The sequence below is a fragment of the Anoplolepis gracilipes genome, chromosome 4 (genome assembly GCF_047496725.1).
Source record: "Anoplolepis gracilipes chromosome 4, ASM4749672v1, whole genome shotgun sequence".
In the NCBI taxonomy this organism is placed as follows: Eukaryota; Metazoa; Arthropoda; class Insecta; order Hymenoptera; family Formicidae; genus Anoplolepis; species Anoplolepis gracilipes.
The window spans coordinates 14259314-14279921 of NC_132973.1; the positions used below are offsets into that span (position 1 = coordinate 14259314).

Consider the following 20608-nt stretch of genomic DNA (forward strand, 5'->3'; position numbering starts at 1 on the left):
TGCACGTAAGATTCGAGATTAGAAGATTGCAGCACGTATGACTGAATGAATGAATGAATGAATGAATTTAATGACTGGGTGATGAATGGATAATGACATGGATATTGGCAGGTATATATGCGTGTATCGTATTATACACAGTTAAAGTAGTTGGCATGTGACGTATAGTTGATGGAATTAATGAAAGATTGAGGACAAATAAGACAAATAATGAAATATGTCGTGATTTAATTTTGGTGTCAATAGTTATTTACTGTCAGAAAGTCTTATTAATTCTTCTGCAACATATAAATACAAAGTTTCATTAATAAAATAATGAAAATTAATTAAAAGCAAAGTGAAAAAGAAAAAGGATCAAATAATTCTATAGACGTCAATTGTGATTATTTATTGTTACAATATTAATGTGCAAAGTGCATTGTGCTTGAAGTGAGTTTCTCTACTTATATCTTAATCTTATCTAAAGAATAGTCTTTTGATCTTATTTCTGTTTTATATAAAATGAGAAATCTCATTTTTTAAACGGCGATGCCATCGTGTTATTTTCATTTACCTTTTCATTTCTTCTAAAAAGATAATCAAACTGCAGGAAAAGATTGCAGTGAGCCATCTGAAAGCTCGCAGACGGCGTTTATTTTATAAGCAGGATAGAAAACGAAGTTAGCGTTACCCACGATATAACGAAATCCTTTCCGCTGAATGCGATATTAAAAAATTAGTTGCGTAGAAGCTTCTTTTTCTCAAGGCGAATGAGAACTACATAATAACAAAAAAATCGCACGTCGCATTTAGATAGACCTTATTACATGGATTAAGGGCTAACACTGCACAGAAAGTTTCATATTCAGTATTATCTCTGACAGGATCAGAAAAAAAATCCTGACAGGAAAAATGCAAGAAACGTGTCAGGAAAATATATTTCATTACGTGAAATAAACCATTAATATTTTTAGATTTTCATAAGGAAGGAGTCTTTTTACAATAGTGTGGAAAACCTTACCACTTTAAGCAGAATGCATAACATACACGTTATGCGTAGATATATATATATATATATATATATATATATGTGACAGTATTTCGTAATATATTGCAAGTCTTTAACATCGTTTGTTAGATTTACAAACGCATCAAAGGATTTAGCATTAAAACTGGGAAAATGTTAACAATTATGTCAAACATTTATTCCATTAAACAATTGCCAAATTATACGACTCGTTAGCTTTGTTACACGAGCTTTTGTACAATGTATTCATTTTTCATGACTTTCGGCCTTGGCCAATGGCGCGTGCTGACCGAAAAATCAATAAAAAAGTTTGAAATCAGCACTATATTAAATAACCCGGTTACAACAGTTTAACAGACCTATGTGTACGTACGCAATTACTGAAAACTGCAACATCATTCTGTGGTTAGCAGTTAGAAAAACAAATATATCATATGTCATTATCTACATTTATACATTTAATACTCATACGTGATTATTCGATCTCCATGCCGTATTTACAGCTAGTTAAATCCGATCCTCGTGCAAATAAAATTCCACACCAAGAATTGTCACGTTTTCCGCTAAATAATGTTAATACGGGCAAATATATTCAGACAGCATTAGTCCTTCTAATTGTATCAATATTTTAACTTTAAATTGCAGATGTTATCATTTAAGAGAGAGCATATATTAATCTTTGATATATGTATTATTTTATTGCTATATGTGTAGAATATATATTTTATTTTTGATAACGAAAAAATAAAATCACGATATTTATACCTTTTATTTCATAAGTTTGAAAGATTAAATTCAAATACTTTGAAAGATTAAATGTATCTCTACGTATGAATGCGTTATGCAACGAATCGGGATGTGATTGAACCTTAATGGACAATCGAATACGATCGAATTCTTTTTATATTATAAAAGAAGAGAGAAAAATAGAGAACTTCAAACCACATATTCACACAAACGTTATTAGAACACGTTGCTCAAACCGACGGCATACCTGACAAAGCGAGGGAATCTTCGTCACCACCGATTTGCGCGAACCAGTGCATTGTTTGTTCTGCGGAAGATAAATTCAAAAGTATACATATTCTTTGGATTATCGCGCAGATAAAGCTCAGCTGGTTGCGCGATAAATATTATCCTTGTATTGATAAAAGATGCACGATTATGGAATTAATAAAGAACGACGAGATATCAAAATATATTATTGTTAATAGTGAATCGACTGATTCTAGTTAACATTATTTATTTAAAAATACGACGATTATCGTGCGCGTATATTACTTGATACTATATGATTTATTTGACCGCTATACACCTTACTTATTTGATGATATTATTATTTCGGTGCTGAAAATTGTTTAAAATTAAATATCCGACCATCCGTACGTTCTCTTTGAAGCTGATTTAATGATAATTAAATTGCACTACGAATAAATCTATCCGCCTCTCTCTTTCTCTGCAACGGCACAAACTCATTAATAAATTTCTACGTTCGAAATTAAATTTTCGTCGAGTGATGAAGTATCGATCGGCAGCTCGTTATCTCACGCATACACAACCGATACCAACGAAGTCGTTCATGTACCCGATATCGTTTTCAATCCGACAGGAGCCTTACTCTCTCTTTTGCATTCGTTGCAATACGGCTGGCTTATTTTCGTCCTTCGCCGACGATCCGTTTTCGACGAGCGTCAACGGATATGATTACCGAGCTGCCAATGTGGTTTCCGATTGCTGACTTCAAATATCAGGTAGATGGAAAAGAGTGCGAAAATAGAGACGGTGGGTCTATCGCTAATAATTGAACATTAATAATGCAGACGCAGAATCGAAGGGAAGCGACAAAGAGAAAACGCAAGATGAGAGTGTGACATAAAATATTTCAATGAAACTATAAATATAAAATGATATAAAAAAAGAGAATTCTCGATGAAAGCAGCGCAGAATGTTTCAAATAGTACATATGTGATAGAATCTCTTTCCTTTTATCGAAGAAGAAAGTTAGGAAGATTTACGTGTATGTAAATGTAATTTAGAAGATGGATTCGTGTATCGAGTCACTCGAGAAAACTCGATATTCAATGAAATAGTAAGTGATTGTTGTTCCGAGTGTGTAGTGTTTTAAAATTAAAAACTAAAAATCGAGAAATGCATAATATTGCAAATCGCATGGTTCAATATGTATACTGTATCTGCTCACTTAATCATTTATAGGAAAAGTGTCAAATACCTAATATTCCAACCAACTTTGTAAAATCATGGATTATGGAAGCAGAAACATTTTATCGTTCGCACCTGTGTACCATTGCATCGTACTTTTATCAATAATTTATTTCTTAAAGATTATATTGATTAAAAATGATTGGAACAATTTATAAGACTCCTATAATCAATTTTAAATTGATATTTTGCAATTAACATAATCAACATTAAATTAATACGATACAAAAGACTATGTGCATCTCGTACGTAATTTTACTATCAATCATTCTTTACAGATTAAAATGAGGAAAGAAAAACTCGTGTTTCGATTCTTTTCTCTTTTACTCATTAAGGTGATCAGAAAGATTTCGTTCGCCAATTGTAAAGAGTAAGGAACTTTGAAAGATATCGGAGCATAGATATATCATCATTTCGTCGGAGGATGTAATCGTGCAAAATGCATCATCCAGTATTGTATGCAGTTTCCTAAAGCAGTTAATCTTCTGTCATTCGAAAATGCATTGATGTACAATGCGGCCTGCTATATTCATCGCTCTGCGACCTGTCCTCCGCACGTATCGCCGTTAATTCTCCCGTTTTGACGAATGGGACAGAATAGCAAATGAAAAACAGCGTGTGCGGTCGCATTAAATACAGTACGTGAAAATTTGAGTTTAATAAGAAATTAAAATGCTAGAAATGGATTGCGAAGTAATTAACATTTAAAAAAGCTTGTATAGCGATATTAATTTAATACATTCACAAACTTTCATAATAGAAAAATATATTTTAATTGATAAGCTTAGAGAATGAAAACAGAAGATGTAATTTACAGAATTATTTAGATTTAACAAATTTTAAAAAACTGCTCGTTAATGAATGCGATCGCATAAAAGAATTTCTGAATACATAAATAACTTTCTGCAGAGCGCGCGATATTATTTTAAGCTGGTATTCATTAAAACATGCTCCCACAGTGATGTTTACAGCATCCTCAATTTTGAGATGAGGGTAGACAATAAGGTAACAAAGACAATTTAACGAATGAGCACAAGTATGTTGCACGCCGTCGCCCAAAGGGATGCACTTGTGCAAGCTGGTGTATCTATCATGCAGCTGCAGTCGCGGCCTCCATCTTGGAGGCTCAAACGCCGGAAAATCCGTCAGAGGATGGATACACACAGCTCTGTTAATCTCTCTTCATGTGGAAGTGGGTCGGGAAACAATGGGATCCGTCTCTCCCATCTCTTGCCGCCTTCGCCACGAAGATTGTGTGTCTTTCCATCTTCCTCCTCCTACGCCTTTCCCTCTTGCCCTTCTTTCCCCACCTCCGGCTTTTCCTCTCAAATCCACCATTCATCCGTTCGACTATTCTATCTCGTCAACCTTGCTCGAGTGGTGATATAGAATGCAAATAGATACGCGCAAGTTTTAAGGTACGTGAATGATCTATAAGTGTTGATGTGCAACTCGAATAACAAAGTCGTAAACATATAATAAATAGATTGCGTCTATGTTTTCAGCTTTAAAAAATGAAGAAAAATTGAAAGAGAAAGATGTGAGTATATCCATCTTCGTCTAACAACTACCAACCGGGATCATACTAAATTTTCTATCTTCATTTCTACCCTCATTGCAGTATTGCTAGACGAAGAGAGCACTAGTGCTCAAAACATCTTTCTCTTTCTAATATTCGTTTAATTTTGTAGCTGAACCAGGCAATCTATTTACTATACTATGGGTTCTCTTCAAAGATTGTCTCTTTCATTTGTTGAAACGATAATTATTGCGTAGGTTGATGCGATAATACTCTCTTATAGAGTACATATTTAGAGACGAAAAAAGTATGTCGCTATAAATCTACATTTTCTATTTTTAGATAGATAAAGATAATTTTAGTAAAATTTTTTTGTTCTACTTATTTTTCTTATTTTTATATTTTTACTTAATATTATAGAATTAATTTTTTTAACATTTTATACATTTGATTTTTTAGATTTTTTGTAAGGCTCGTTAATTTTTTTATTTATTAATTATATTGCATTTACGAAGCACTAATGTTCTGACTTAATATTTTATTAGATCATAGAAATTGTGTGTACGTGATTTTAATAGAGTCTAAACAAAGTGGATGGATTTAAAATTACTTTCGTTTCTCTCTTCTAAAAGGGTGCTAGTATTTTACTAATATTTAACGAGCAAACGTGCTTCTTGAACGTCATTTACATTTCGAATTTAAAGTTTCACACAACAATTCTCTTTATAGTTAAATAAAGGTGCTTTAAACATTTTACAAGTATCTCGCTAGTTTTCAAACAAGCGGCCCCGGAGGAAAGATATACATACATACGAATATTTCTTCTGAAAGTGATATTTTTCCATTTTTTTCTCTCCCTCTTTCTCTCTCGCATTTTTCCTCGATAACATTCGCTTTTAAAATGTTATGGATCTCATTACATTTTCAAGTATATATAATTTTGTATGTACATGTAAACCAATATCATATTTAATATATTATCCGATTACATGTAAATACTTGTTCAACGCATTGATCTCTTTAATCTAGATTTAATTACGTTAGTCAATGAAACGTATCAAATTATATATCGTGTAATAAAAATTACGTGTCCTTTTCTTTATTCGAATTGAATTTTTGACGCATTGCCATGAACGTCAAATGAAAAATTCCTTAATAATTTGGCGACTATTTTTCATTGATCAATTGATTAAACTAATGGGTTGTCTTACAAAAGCGCGCAGTGTAATTTAGATATTATTAAATCTATTTCGTCGTTTTACCAATTGAACTGGGAGAATTGCATTCGTTATCTATCGCGACCCAGAAGTCATACTTTGGAGTTATCGCGATTCGATACCACCACGGATTGGAAAGTGGTTTTCCACGCGAGATTAATATCGTTATCGATTATGGAATATTGGTGACATAGCAATCTACGAATGTTTCTGCAAAGATTCATCGAAAACTTTGAATTTATCCGAAATGCTTTGACAATTGGTTAGTCTCGCGCAATTTCATAAAATGATTCTCATTATTTTCTGATTCTTATTAAGTTGTAGATAGATTTTATAATTTTATAATAATTTTACAAATTTTACAAATTCAAAATAATTAACATAATATATGCTAAACAGTTAGCGTTTATATATCGATAGAATCGGATACAGAAAGGAATATAAAGTGATATAAACATATCTGTTTAAAGCTAATTAGGTCGTTATTAATTCGTTATTAATTCGTTATTAATCGTTTTCATTTTTCATACTTCGAACATATCCGTAATTATAATCTGTGTGATAATAAATATTAATATATATAACGATACCATAATGTCACATCATACTATATCATCCCTCACTCAATAAGTGTTATTATTTTTCTGTACCTTAAAAATACAATGTGCTGGAAATGTCAAATGTTTTTCAGATCTTTCGAATAAAAACTAGCTTGTATATGACTGAGTCACTATTTGTGCCACAAATAAATGTTCAAGCTGTGCTCTCAAACGCCACAGAAACATCAGTGGACACAGAACGTGATATTAAAAAAGTATATCGTGCTCAAATCCGCCGTGCAAATGCCACCATGAAAGATACCACCGAACGTCATACTCGATATGAAGTAATGAAAAGTTTAGATACTTTAGGATGTCGACACAAGCCAGCCAGAATACATAGAAATAATTGAAAGAGAGAAAGAAAAAGAGCAATAATATTACAATTAGACAAATTAAATAGAGCATTAATTTAACGAGCGTACTGAGTTGTATCAATTCTATAATAAAGATATTGATTGTGGAAATGATATTTCGTGCATCTCTTTATAAAACATTGCAATATATTTCAAGATTGATTCATAATTGTCAATTGTTTCATAAATTAGATTCACACTTTTATTAACTTATTGTTAAAAATAAATATTGATTTGTTCGAGATACAACGCAGTGATCTTTTCTGCTCGATATAATTTAATGCTTAATTGTAGCAAAGAAAAGTGTCCTAAACGACATTTATTGCGTCCACTAACTTACCCTTCGTGAGAGAGTGGCGATTGTGTGCAGAACTGGACCTTTGGTTAGTTTCCTCAGGAGCGGCTCCAGCTATAAAAGAAATTTTTTTTATATAAAACAACTTCCATTGATATGCCTCAGTTTAATTAAAGATGCGAATGTACGTTATTGCAGTGTATGGAAACTTAATTAAAAGGGACATATGGTTTCAAACGCTTTGAATATCTTGTGCTGACGATTAGTATTCCAGTACACCCTCATCAATCTCCCTTGCAATGGTAACAACTGGTGTTATGCCGTGGAAGGCATAGAAGGCAGAAAATTTAATCAGAGTTACTGTTTAAAATTATCGTGATTAAATTTTGAATTTAATATATAATTATCGATTAATTTTTGCAATAATAATTGATTAAATACGAATAATTCGTAATCTAATTTTGATACATTTTAATTTCTGAAAATAAAATATCGCGATAACGTAAAAGAAAATGAAAGATAAACTTTCGAACTCTGTTGTTGAACGCGAGAAAATTTCGCGTGTCACTTTTAATCACAAACAAATTCAAAATGACGGCGAGACATTCATACATGACATGAAGAAATTACATTACACTGACGAGTATCGAGCGATATAGGGTTGCATACTTGGTGCACCACGCGCGCACGTGTATACGGTGGTTGAACTTTGACATTTCTCGCCCGGAGAGGGATTCTTGCTTTACTTAGAGACATTCACCGATTCAATTGGGTGGAACTCGGGCACGTATTCGAGTTAGTGAAAAGATTCTATATGCAGGCGCGTGTCCTCTGAATGAAGCATACATCTTGAATGTAATTCACTTTGAGACTCCAATGGATCTCGTTCTTATTTGTGCAAATTCCGGGGATTTTTATTGCTACCTAATTTCAACTATCATTACAATCGAAAAGTAAATGGAGTAGAGAAATATTTTACAAAAGAGTTGAGCTATCTGCATAAGTTGATTTCAATCTGGGAAAAAGTTATATATATATATTGCTCGTTTGTATTGAAAAATAACTTATTCTCAGATCGAAATCAGCTTATGCAGATAGCTCGACTCTATATATATATATATATATATTTTTTTTTTATTTGATATTTTATTATAAACGAAGGCATATATTAACAATATTATACAAATATAAACACATAAATGTAGTAATTAGAGGACAAGAATAATGAGATGTGCAGAGATGTCAACATTTACAAGTAATTTAAGGAACTATATACATGTATCGTTACTTTTCTTTTTAAAATATTAAAATTAACATATATTCAAATTTAAGTATTTTAAAATAATAAAGACTAATTTTTTCAAGTTAATAAGAATTACATTTTTAATTTACTCTAATGATTTTGGAAAAAAGTAAAACTATTTCCTCATATCTGCATAAAAAATGACGGAAAGAGAGTACTTAGGTTCTAGTCCCAAGTTTCAACTGCGATAGATAAGATTTTGAGTGAGAGAATGGGAAGAGGATAATTCGAGTCGGCGGTGAATTTTCCTTCCTTAGCGGATGTGCCGTAGTTGAAAATATCGGGCGGTGGATAATGACGCGGAACAACGTCAGATGAGAACGCTAACGATGATAAGGCGAGACGCTTATGGAGAAGAAAAAGCATTTTATCGTGTATCGTCGTTATTCGCCATCTATAGCGCTTTTACGAGAGCAGCTCTCGAATAAAATTTGCGCTATTAAGACATTATCGTCGTCTAGCGATAATGAGAACGGATAAGGCAAAACGCCGATCAGGAGAGTGATTAAGAAACGTTGTCGAGACATAATCTTCGCACCGACGTGCATCGCGAAAGAAAAAGCGAGATACCAAATGATAAACTGGAGAGACTCTTGTGGATTAAAAACACGAATGTGTCGGAGATACTTTGGAAAATGTCAGAGCAATTTGTCAGGATTGAAAGAGAAGCTGCGTTAAAAGGAAAGTCCGATGGACTCAAAGGCGGCATTTAACGACTTTCTTGTTAGTGTGTTGTTAAGTAATTGTTGGTTTTACGTTCGTTTACACTTTGAAGATGAATAGAAATTTACGCTACTGTTAATTTTATCAGTGAGTTATGTAATAAGTAAAAGTAATTTCTCATTAATTTAGATAAGTCTTGATTTTCGAGGATGAATACCAAATGAAACAAAGTTGTATACAATGTATGAAATGTTTAGACATAGAATAGAACAGAGTAGTTTCATAATTCATAAATTTCACTTGAAAGCATATCCTAAAACGAACATTAGAAATTATTTAAACTATTCTCTTAGAATGTAGCACCTGCAGATCTAAAGGCATTAACGTCACTGTCAAATCTTTAGAAAGCCTCGCACGAAATCTCTAAACATTTCCACACATTTCCAAACTGTTATCTCTTGAAGGATTGAATCACGAGAGGCAAGGGAATCGAAATCGCATTTACCATGTCACCGAGAGTGCGAACAGCGTCTCATGTGAATTTAGACGTACATACACTTCGAGAAAACAGAGAATACATACTGGGATAGAAGAAAATGGCAGCGCGAAACTAAACATACATGAGCTCTTGCATCTACATAACGAGTTGTACCACGTGACACTACGTAATCTCACGATTACGAGAGAGAATCGCGAATGTGATCACGTCGTTGCTACCTGACTGCATCTGTTTGTACAAGGATACTATGTGCAAACGTTTGCCGGCGAGAAACTCTGCAACGGCAGCGGTGAAGATTTAAGGATCTATTCAAATTTAAAGAGCAGGATGAAGATGCGTACATACACGCAAAAAGGCTCTATTTTAAATTTATAAAATTTATTTTTTATTCTAAATATTGCTGCTTAGTTAATATTCAAATAATTCTTAATGTCATTTATAAAGACATATTGAAAGATAATTTAGTTTGTTTTTCATAATAAACTCAGTGCGGTTGCGATAAATTAGTTACTCTTTCTATTCGCTTTTAGGAAAAGTAACCCACTTTTTATGCAAAATTGGGAACTTTTAGACACACAAAAGCTAGTGGCGTATATCAGGCGGCATTTCAATTTTTAAATGGAGTCTTTTGTGTTCCTACGCGAACTGAGAGCTTGCCTCGAGGTTCTTTCGGAGCGTGTAACAATTCTTATCGCATCTCGACAGTCCAGAGTTACACCCTCTCTACATTGCTACTTAAAGAAAAAACGAGAGTATTTCCAGCGCTCATAAATTTTCAAACATTTTCATGCAAAATAATCTGAAAAGGTTAAAAGTGATATATACGTACGCGACAAAATTTAGGACATGCATTATATTTTACTATGGAATAAAGTTTCAAAATTTTTAAATAATTTTGTTGATTTCAAATTTTTTTCTACGTAAAACTAGGTAAAGTCTGGATCGCGCAAAAGAAAAAACTGTGCAGATGGAAAAAATATACATAAATATAGGAACAAAAAGTCTGTTATTTCTAGCAGTGTTACGTGAATAGCGATAGGAAACTCCGTTTCTTGCGTTATGTAAGAAGTTTCCGCGCAAACGGCAAGATTTGCATAAATGGCGAAGACTGTATTATTAATAAATTACCAATCAGAGCGTGCGAGAATCTCGAGTTATGTATAATGCAAATTAATTTTTCACTTTGCTTCCTGAAGTTGCATGATAGTAGTAGTCAGAGTCATTTGCAGATTGTTACAGAGACAGGTGATTACCTCGTGTTGCGTATGTTCGAATGCACTTCAAGGTCCCGAGAGCAAACGTCATCGGCCGTTTAACTAGTTGGCAAATATGCGCTAACGCGTTTAGCATGTTTCGGTCATTGTGCATACTCACACTATAGGCATATATAACGTGGCCAAAACGCGAATCAGATGCTCTCAGACCGGTTTTAACATTTGATAATTTATTACAAGAGTAAAGTAGTCTGTTATTGTCTCGACAGCCACGAAAAACATGTAAGAAATGAGAATAATTCTTCTACAAAACATCCAACGATTCTTGAGTAAATGTAACAGATTTATATATAAATCTCCTATTATCATATTTAGATTCTGTAAAAGTGTTCTATTTATTCAACATACTACAAGATTTGTAATTCCATTTTCACACAAAATTCATAATTTTATGGATGAAATATTGATAATAATTTTTATATAACTAGATTTTTAAACAGCGTAAATTATGGACAGGCTCGCTTAACTTTAATTTTTCTCTTCAATAGCATTAACAGCTGATTACGTCCATGTAATCGGAAGTCTCGCGAATCGATATAATGAATTTGTATTGAACGATTTATCGGTACACCGAAGAGAGTTAATTACCGTCAGACGCCGATAAAGAAATAGCAGGTGCTCACTCTCTGAAGCATCCCAACGTGTGCTGGTTAATTACCGGCGACACAATGCTCGTAGTCAATTCTCTCTGCCTCTCCTGCAGACTTTGAAAAGGCACTTAAATTGCCGATAGCGCAATCCCTGAGAGAACTACGTATCTCGATCTGACAATGAGGGCTCGCCTTGCGTCGCAATTAAATCGTCAACCATTTGAGTCGCTAATTGCGATATCCCAGTAGTCTGTTGGACCTGTCGCAAACGCTTGAGTGTTGCGATAAACATTTTTTTTGTTCTCGATAAGTTAGAATCGAGCTAGTGAGAATCGATAAAATAATCCAGAGATATTAATTTAAAACAATGCATTAATAAAACAACATATTTGTAAAAAGCTTACAATTAAAAGTTTTAATCTTTTGTAATCACTCATGTACATATTTGTTCCGGAGCGCTACTAAATTTTGCAGTTTTTAATCTAAAATGTCTATAATTTTTCTTATTATTTATAATATTATATATTTATGAAATAAAAGTATTAAAATTGAATTCCATGCAACTGATTACGTTGATTTATACTAATATTGATATTTTCGGACGGAAATAGTTTTTATCAGATCTAATCTCGCGTTATATTTATACACTCAAAAAAATATTTTGCTAATGTAGATAGATTTCTAGATGTTTCAATTAAAATTTATTGCTACTTTTTGTATCTGTATATATAGAATATTGTTTGTTACGTATAGAATTTATAGCAGCAATATTCTAGCAATACCTCTAGAAAATTTAGATTCCATTGCCAAATATTAATTACAAATTATAATTGTCCTTGACAATAGGCCTTAAAGATAGGCATCACAGAAAAATTTTCTGTCTAAATTACATTAATAGTACAGATATAAATTCTGTCTCTGTCATTTAAATTGATTAAATGCAAAATATATGCAGTATCTCACAGTATTTACTAATAATTTCAATTAATTTTTTACACCTAGAAAATTTTTATTGAAGTTGCAAGATCATTTTTTTGAGTGTAAGAACGTTGCTTCTTTTTATAAAGGAGTAAATCATTGTAAATATACACTAAATGCACGGTTTCTAAATATAAGAGATTGTATTAGAAACGATGCATTTGCGAGCAATCAATGAAGAAGTGAACCGACGTCGTTCATTTTCCACCCTCATCAAGACAACGTCAAGGCAAACCTTAAAAGAGGATGCCACAGAAAACAGCAATGAACGAGAAAGGGCGACAGCTACCATCAGACGGTATATTAATTTAACGGTCGGGTGGTCTGAGGGAAGAATAGGTCGACTTTTTTGGATGTGCGGGAAGAAAATAAACTTTCAAAATCGGAAATTTAATCAATTGCACTAGACACACCTCCGATAATGTTTCGATGGCAATAAGAATTGTTTTGTTTTAAATAATACAATTTACGCAAGAATATATACTCGAATTAGTTATTATATATATGATAGAATCATGAAATCAAAAATTAATCAAATATCTTACGATTATATTCCGATAATATTTTGATTAATAATTTATATTAATATCAATTAATAATTAATTTCAAATAGAGTAGTTTTCGAATAAAATTAAAATTATGGATAAATAAATGCTTTAAACATAGAATTGTTTTAAACATAGACAAATGATTTCGAATAAGCTCTCGTTGGTATCGTGATCGTAATACTGTGAAGAATGCGTGTTTCAACAATAGTTGGTTCGCGTTTATGGCGACGATGAGCATAAACGTGGATTTCCCCTCAGCTTTATGATCGACCTCGTTTATAGTCAGATCGTTGCACGTCACAATAACATCGGTCGCGAGTATGATAAAGGGAATTATCTGTTGTTCAGCATGGATGTCGCGAATATTTTATCTGTAATGTATATGTACGCCAGCTATTGTTCATGACAAATATATAAGAGAAAAATACGCTATATTTTAAAAAACTACACGTCGGACGCATTTTTTTTTTATATACTGGTGACAAAAAAATCTGGTCTGCGCTTTCTCGACCTGCTTTAGACCTAAACTTCACTGCAATTTACGTGTGGCGTTTATATTTTATATTCCTTCAAGTGGAAATTCACATTTAAATTGAGCTGCTTTTTCTTTGTTTGTACATTAAAAATTCATAACAATTCTTCAAAACTTATATTAAAATATTTATTTCGTTAATGCATTGTAATTGGTTATTTAATTCATTTCTCGAAAATTATTGTTTAATTCGTAATGTTAAAGTTTCCAACAGTAGCATCGAAAAAAAAAGACAAAAAGTGTCGAGCGAGCTGACATTTATCTATGTTGAAAATGTCAAAGACAAATGTCTGCGGTGATAAATAGTCCACGTGGTCAGATGAGGTTACAACAAGACGCAATTTCCAGCGCTAATTTTCTGGCTACGTTTCTTTCCTCATTGTCCGATGCTACGCTAATTTTCCTCTCAGCGCATTTTCGACAAGTTCAACTGTATCCACGCAGTAACTTTGTTGGTTCATTGTCGCTTTCACAATATTGAGCGCCAGTGCAAACTATTCGTCATCGAAATTACTTGACTTGAAAAGGCGTAAAATGTGTAAAATAAAACAATATCATTATATTTAAACTTCTCAGTAAATATAGAAGAAGCATAAAAAAATTCATGTTTGTTGCGAGAAAGTAAAATATAATATATAAATACTGTAAGCACGAAATGTAAAGTTGAAGAGGAAAATATTGGTAGAGTTGTGCCCATATTTGAGTTTAATTATTGTTAGTACCCTTTTGCACCGTGTCGTGATTTGAAATATTGCAATAAAATATAAAAATGTATATCTCGTTTATCACAGTATATGTATGTACGAATATTTTACCGGAATTCGATGCAGAATCGCTTTCTGCGAAATTTCCGAAGCGTATAAAGAAATGTTACTTCCCCTAATAAAATATGCTCCGCGGGGAATCGGTCGAATATTGGAAGCAGGTAGATAAAAAATGAAGAAAAAAATCTGCGTATTGCGTGTTGTGTGCGCACATTGGAATAATATCGGAGACAAAGCCAGCACCAGACTATGCATATGTTGGCGATGCATGATGCGTGATTCGTGATTCGTGAATAATATGAAGAAATATATTTCATGAATCTTTCATTTACACTATTCACAAATTATAAACGAATCGCGAATACGCGTGTAGTCTGACGTTAGGTTTTAGACGTTAACGCGTCCTAAATAAAATTATGTCAGTGCGAACGTCAGGCTTTTAATTGTATTAAACCACACCCAAGTTGAATAGAGTATATGTCACAAACGGTATAATGGCGAGAAAAATGAATAATAATATATATGTTGTACTATATATCATTGAATAAAGTTTATTTTTATTTCTCTCTTACTGAGCTCAAATGATGTTGACGTGTATCGTGACCGTATTGTATTCCGGAAATGAGATTTGCCCGACAAACGGAAATGCAAGACGAATAAGCATTATTAGACGGACACAGGTATTCTCTAATCGATCAAAGCCTCCGAAGTACAAAGAGACGCCTTCGCAATTATTTGCATGACAAATTAATTGTCTTGATGTCCGCAGAACGCAATTACGACAGACTAATTCAATGCGCGTCAGAAGCCATCTGTGCTGAATCGTCTTAATTTGCCGGTCGCTCGCTGACGTACGTCGGCATTCTACGGAGGGCACGGCTGATTTGATTGCAGAACCCGCGCCTCAACGTTTGATGCTGATTCATTTGCATCTGAGAGAGACCACCTCACGAGATGACGCGTGCTCTCTCTCTCTCTCTCTCTCTCTCTCTCTCTCTTTCTCTCTTTCTCTATTCAACATAGTTATGCAGCTGTATGTTGACTGAATGGTTGCGAAATTAGCACATGTGTCCAGTAGCCCTATATGTATGCAAATATACATGTACGGAAAAAAAAAACTCGACGAATGAATTAAAATTCAGCAGATGCTTTAGAGAGATTTGAAAAATCACAAAAAATGTACACGCTATATCTCGAAATATATAATCGATAAATCTGATACAGCCGATGCATGTTCGGTGCAGGCAAAGGTAAAATCTCTTGCAGGCACCGAGCCGTGATATCTATTGCACTGAGAACACGATTTTTCGCATGCAGGAACCGCGTAAAGCGCGACGAAAGCTCAGCGAGAGAGAAAAAAATCGCGAAAAAAATATGTGCGTATATCGTATTAAATGCATATATTCCAAAACAAAAGCAGGCTTACTCGCGCCGACAATTTAGACCTTTGTGCTTGTGCTTCATTTCCTATTTCGCGCTATTCGATGCAGGAAATTGGTTATTGCGTATATATATGTAAGTTCGTTATGTCCGAAAATATAAAATGCCGGGAAACTAATAGGAGTTTCGAGGAAATAGTTATTGTTTTATATTTATCGGCACAAGGTAAAGGCAACTTTGTGACAGAGAAATTTAATAAGAAAAATTAAGATTATTCCATTGAGTATTACATTCCGAATTTTACGGAGCATATACTAGTACACGTGACTCATAAGTCGCGTGTACTAGTTTTATATTGTATATATATATATATATAATTTTCAAATACTTTCAATTTTATTTCCGCAAAATTTATCTGCGTTCTCCAGACGATTTAAATATTTGGCATCTGTCAGTAAGAGAATTTTATTTCATCTTTTTCCGTTATTATTTGTTGCTTTTGATTAAACTTATTTGTTTATTATTTTAAGAATACAGAATATACTGTAGCAGAGAGTTTATTTTTAAGTATATTTTATGCTTTCTGTCTCTGAATGTCGCAATAAGAATAAATATCTGTTCCTACACTGCATAGCCATGTGTTCCTTAGTCGTTTTGCCAAATCCAATTCTGGAATGGCATTTACGTAAGCAGATATATAGTCCATATTCTAGCATGAAGAAACCATTTTCTGTCACCGTGCACCACGTGCGTGGTAATATCGCTGAAACATTTCTTTAAACGAAACGAACCTTTCGGCGAGAAATCGGGGGTAGGAAAAGTAAAGTTCCAGATGCAAAAAAGCCTCTCGCGCACCTGGAAACTGCATATTCTGGACCATGTGTATGCATCAGCTACTAAGTGCCACAGAGATAAACTCTCATATGTAAGCACAGTATAACAAGTATATGCATAACGTTACCAGCTGTATTTTAGCCGACCACTGAATAGCATAATAAGCGAATTTCGGAAGTTTAACTTTGAGAGGAAGGATAAATTTAAAAATGCGAAAATGCGATGTCATAGAAAGAAAGAAGACTAATAGATTTAGTGAAAAAAATGTAGCATACAACCAAGCATAGAAATGAGAGAGAGAGAGAGAGAGAGATGATAAGGAAAAAGAGAGAAAAAGATAATAAATAAGTTGACAAAATTTCTAGTTTCCTTTTTTCGAAAAAAAAAAAAAACCAATTTTTTCTATTCTCAATTAGAATATTTCAGTAACTTTTACTTATTTTTTACTTTAATTAAAACTCTTCTTCGATTGAAAATAGGCTACAATATTGAAACGATTGAATCTCTTTCACGCTAGATGGCTCATCTTGTCGAATTGTCGAATACTTGATGCGGTGGTTTCGAAGGAGATAATAGTCGCAATAGTCTCTATTCTCAGATGAATCTTAAAGAGAAAAAAGAATGTTCAATGAAGTCCGTCATTCGCATCCCGACCCACAGAAATAAGTTCGTCTCCTCTTCCACCGGTTTTCTCAGAGGAAAGATTTCATTTTGCCCTCTTTTGTTGCGGATTTCAATTGGCTGTCGCAAGAGACTTCTTCTTTCTTCCGGCGATGTCACCGAAAGTAAGAAGGGACAGAGCAGGGATAAATTAGGTCATTCGAAAAAAAAAAAAGAATAAAAAGCAGTTTGATTTCTTTGAACCGATGTGTTAGCAGCTATATACATTTGTAGGAAAGAATGCAGCTAATTATGCAGTTATTCACTCCTAAATAACTCTCTACAGTTACTCTCTACAGTTGATAGTATTGAGAATTATAAAAGGAAAGACAATAAAAATAGAAATATTACATAGAGAGATAGGTTGAATACCTGTCCGAGTAAACACATTAAAGATTGAAGATTATATTGTTCAATAAAAAAACATTTCTAAAAAAAAGTCGTATTTAAAACATTATTATTATTGAATATAATTTAACTATTTATTATCGTATTTATATCTCATAAAAAGATAAATAATCTCGAACTATCGTTTTGATTAATATTCATATCCATCGTGGAAAAAGCGTTATGCTACAAACCATTATCCAATCGTCACTAAGATGTGAAAAATTTATTTTCGTCATGCTTCCGAACATATCACCGCCAACGGAAAAGAATATTGGAAGTCCTCGCTGACTTTTTCGCGCCAGACCTTGATCCGTCGCGATCGTTTATCACGTAGGAAGAAATATATTGGTCGCCGGCGAACAATCGGAAAATTTGTCGGGTCATTAGCATTCGCGATTGATTCTCGAATGAGGTAAGATTTAGCGCGCCCAGCACTTTCCTTACCATTTCATTCGCGATGTCGCCTGCTATCCGCAGCATATGATTAATGATCGAAATCGGTCGCCAAATACATTCCTTTTTAGTTTTCCTTCAGGAAAATCCACGCTTACAAATTATTGATATTCGATGAGAAAACAATTCAATCATCTCGGCTCTTTTCCCATATTGACATTGAGAACATTTATAATGATATTATCGATTGTCATATTGTGATCTGTGCGTGACATTACGATGACATTTCTCGTGGGTTGAAAACGATGATGGTTGAATGCGTTATTGAAACAAAATGTTTTTTACTTTACCGGTTTGACATTTAGGTCTAATTGTACTTCGCCTTTTTCTCCGTTAAATTACGAAATTAGAATCACGCTTTAAATAAATGGATACGTTCGATACACTTGAGACGACAAATGTTAGTATTTTCGTCATAATAGTTGCTACATAATAGTTGCCTTTAAGCTCAATATCTCCTAATATGGTTTGTAACAAAGAAAGAGGATATTTCTGGGTCGTCTGAAGTTCTGAGAATAAGAGAAACTGAATGTATTTCTTCCGAACGCCTTTCCTATAATAATTGCGGTCATAATACTAGATAAGACTAGGATGCATTCCCGATCCTTCCGAAAGGTCGGCAAAGAAAGGTGGAATTAAAGTGAGCAAGGATCTGCAGCCGACATTGATTTATGACGCTGTTATTATACGCTGCTGCCAAGCTACCAATATCCAGCCGGAGATTTTGGCAAGTTTGTTACAGACAACAAAAATTTCTCTATTCCGCTCATCGGGAAATTTTCCCTCAGGCTCGAAACTATAGAACTAAATTGCAGTCCATTTACATATTGCAATCACTAATTTCTCAAATAATGAAAACATGATAAAAATTTTCATTTTTTAAATATGACATATCTCGACCGTTGTTTGCCTACTGTTTTCTAAAATACACGAAACAAGGATTTTCTTTTCGTAAAAGTTTCTCTTCGAAAAAGCCTCTCGGCTTCATCGCTTGGGCCAAATAAACGCGAATTTACAGCTTGGACTTAAGCGCGCGGCTCGTCGTTCTAAATTGGACGATTTATCGGTGTTAGAGCCAGAGATGCGCAAGAAACTCGTTAACGAGGAGTAGCTTTTAACGACGGATTCAGCCGCTATAACGAGAAAACAGCAGGTCGGCAATTCGAAACTGCTGTCGTAACATTGCGTACTTTTACCTCGCACGTCACGCAGAAGAATCGTAAACAATACCCTATAATTAATTACTTGACAGGTCGGTTTATTCGCGGAAGAGTTCGATGATCGCGCTAGCTTGCGAGAAAATAATTAATCGTCCATTAACGTCGGCAAATGTAATTATTACAGCCGAGTATCGTGCGAAACGGAACCGCATCCAGCTGTGAGATAACCGATCACCGTTTCCGGTTATACAACGAAACCCGCGCGGGCTCGAATGATTTATAGAGAACGGCGATGCAACATTGTGGACCGCGTTAAATCTGCTACTATACAAAAGGTAATTTTTTCCTCGGAATATTTTCCATTAAAATGCTTAATACCCAGCAAGATATCATAATTTTCTCTCTTAATGACTAAAATCATACTCATTACAATATAATTTGATACGCTATTTTTCTTTTATTTATAATGAGGTTAAAAATTTATATATACGGTACACATAATTTGCGTACGTTAAAATCTTATATATTTAAAAGCGACATTCTTATTATAATCAGAGGAAACATAATCGAAAATCACGATGAACGTTTCAAAGACTTGATTCATGGAGCGAAAGACTAACTAAGAAAGACTTACAAGAAAAATGTTTGAAAGAGTATAACAAAAAATCTAGGAATGAAACGAATAGACAGACTGGATAACTTTTAGAAGAAGAAACTTTAATATTTGCCTGCTGACAATAAGTGTTTCTGAGTGCATCCTACACGCCATTGAATCGACAAAGACTTCTCGCTGACGTCTAATTATTCTGACAAAATAATTCGGGCAACGTGTATCGACACACGAAACAGGCGACACAAACTATCACCATCAACCCTGTTGACTGAGCGATTCTTCGATATTTTCCAGTCGGATTTAATTAAAACGACGGCGGATGAGAACAACGCTTAAGTTACAATCTCTCGGTTGACATTATGTTTCAGACACACGACGTCGGCAGCTACGAAAACTTAGTCGAGACTCGTGAACTTAATGAAATTTGAAGCTAATTCGCGGTGGAATCTCGACATTATACTACGATGTTGCTATTAATTAAAATTTCTCGTTCTTCAAACTTTGATTCAAAATAAAATTAGACTACCAGAGTAATAGACAGTTTTTATTGTTAGTCGAAAACAAACAATCTAGCAGTCTTTCGTATAAGACAAGCATTTTTTTTATCCACGTAGACTTTTGTTTTGTTGACGTAACGATGTGTCGAGTTGAGTAAATTCTCTCGTCGCATGAAATGAAATGCCCGACCTCTTTCCTGGCCGTAAAAGAAATTACGTAAATTTATTTTTCCTACGAAGTGAATGTAAATAAGTGCA

At 33.8% G+C, this 20608-nt stretch overlaps 1 protein-coding gene across 37 annotated transcripts in view; it reads right to left on the reverse strand.

Moving 5' to 3' along the window:
- The window catches only part of LOC140664850 (uncharacterized), a 149533-nt gene that overhangs the window by 15549 nt on the left and 113376 nt on the right, over window positions 1-20608 (reverse strand). For 21 of the 37 annotated variants that reach the window (XM_072890397.1, XM_072890391.1, XM_072890404.1 and 18 more), the window contains 2 exons: window positions 7258-7326; window positions 2001-2060 (listed from right to left, as the gene is read on the reverse strand). In XM_072890397.1, the coding sequence (XP_072746498.1) occupies window positions 2001-2060; window positions 7258-7326 (129 nt within the window). Of the gene's footprint in view, window positions 1-2000; window positions 2061-7257; window positions 7327-9541; window positions 9561-20608 lie in introns of those variants that run through there. The other 16 variants (XM_072890409.1, XM_072890405.1, XM_072890408.1 and 13 more) reach the window with 2 other exon arrangements.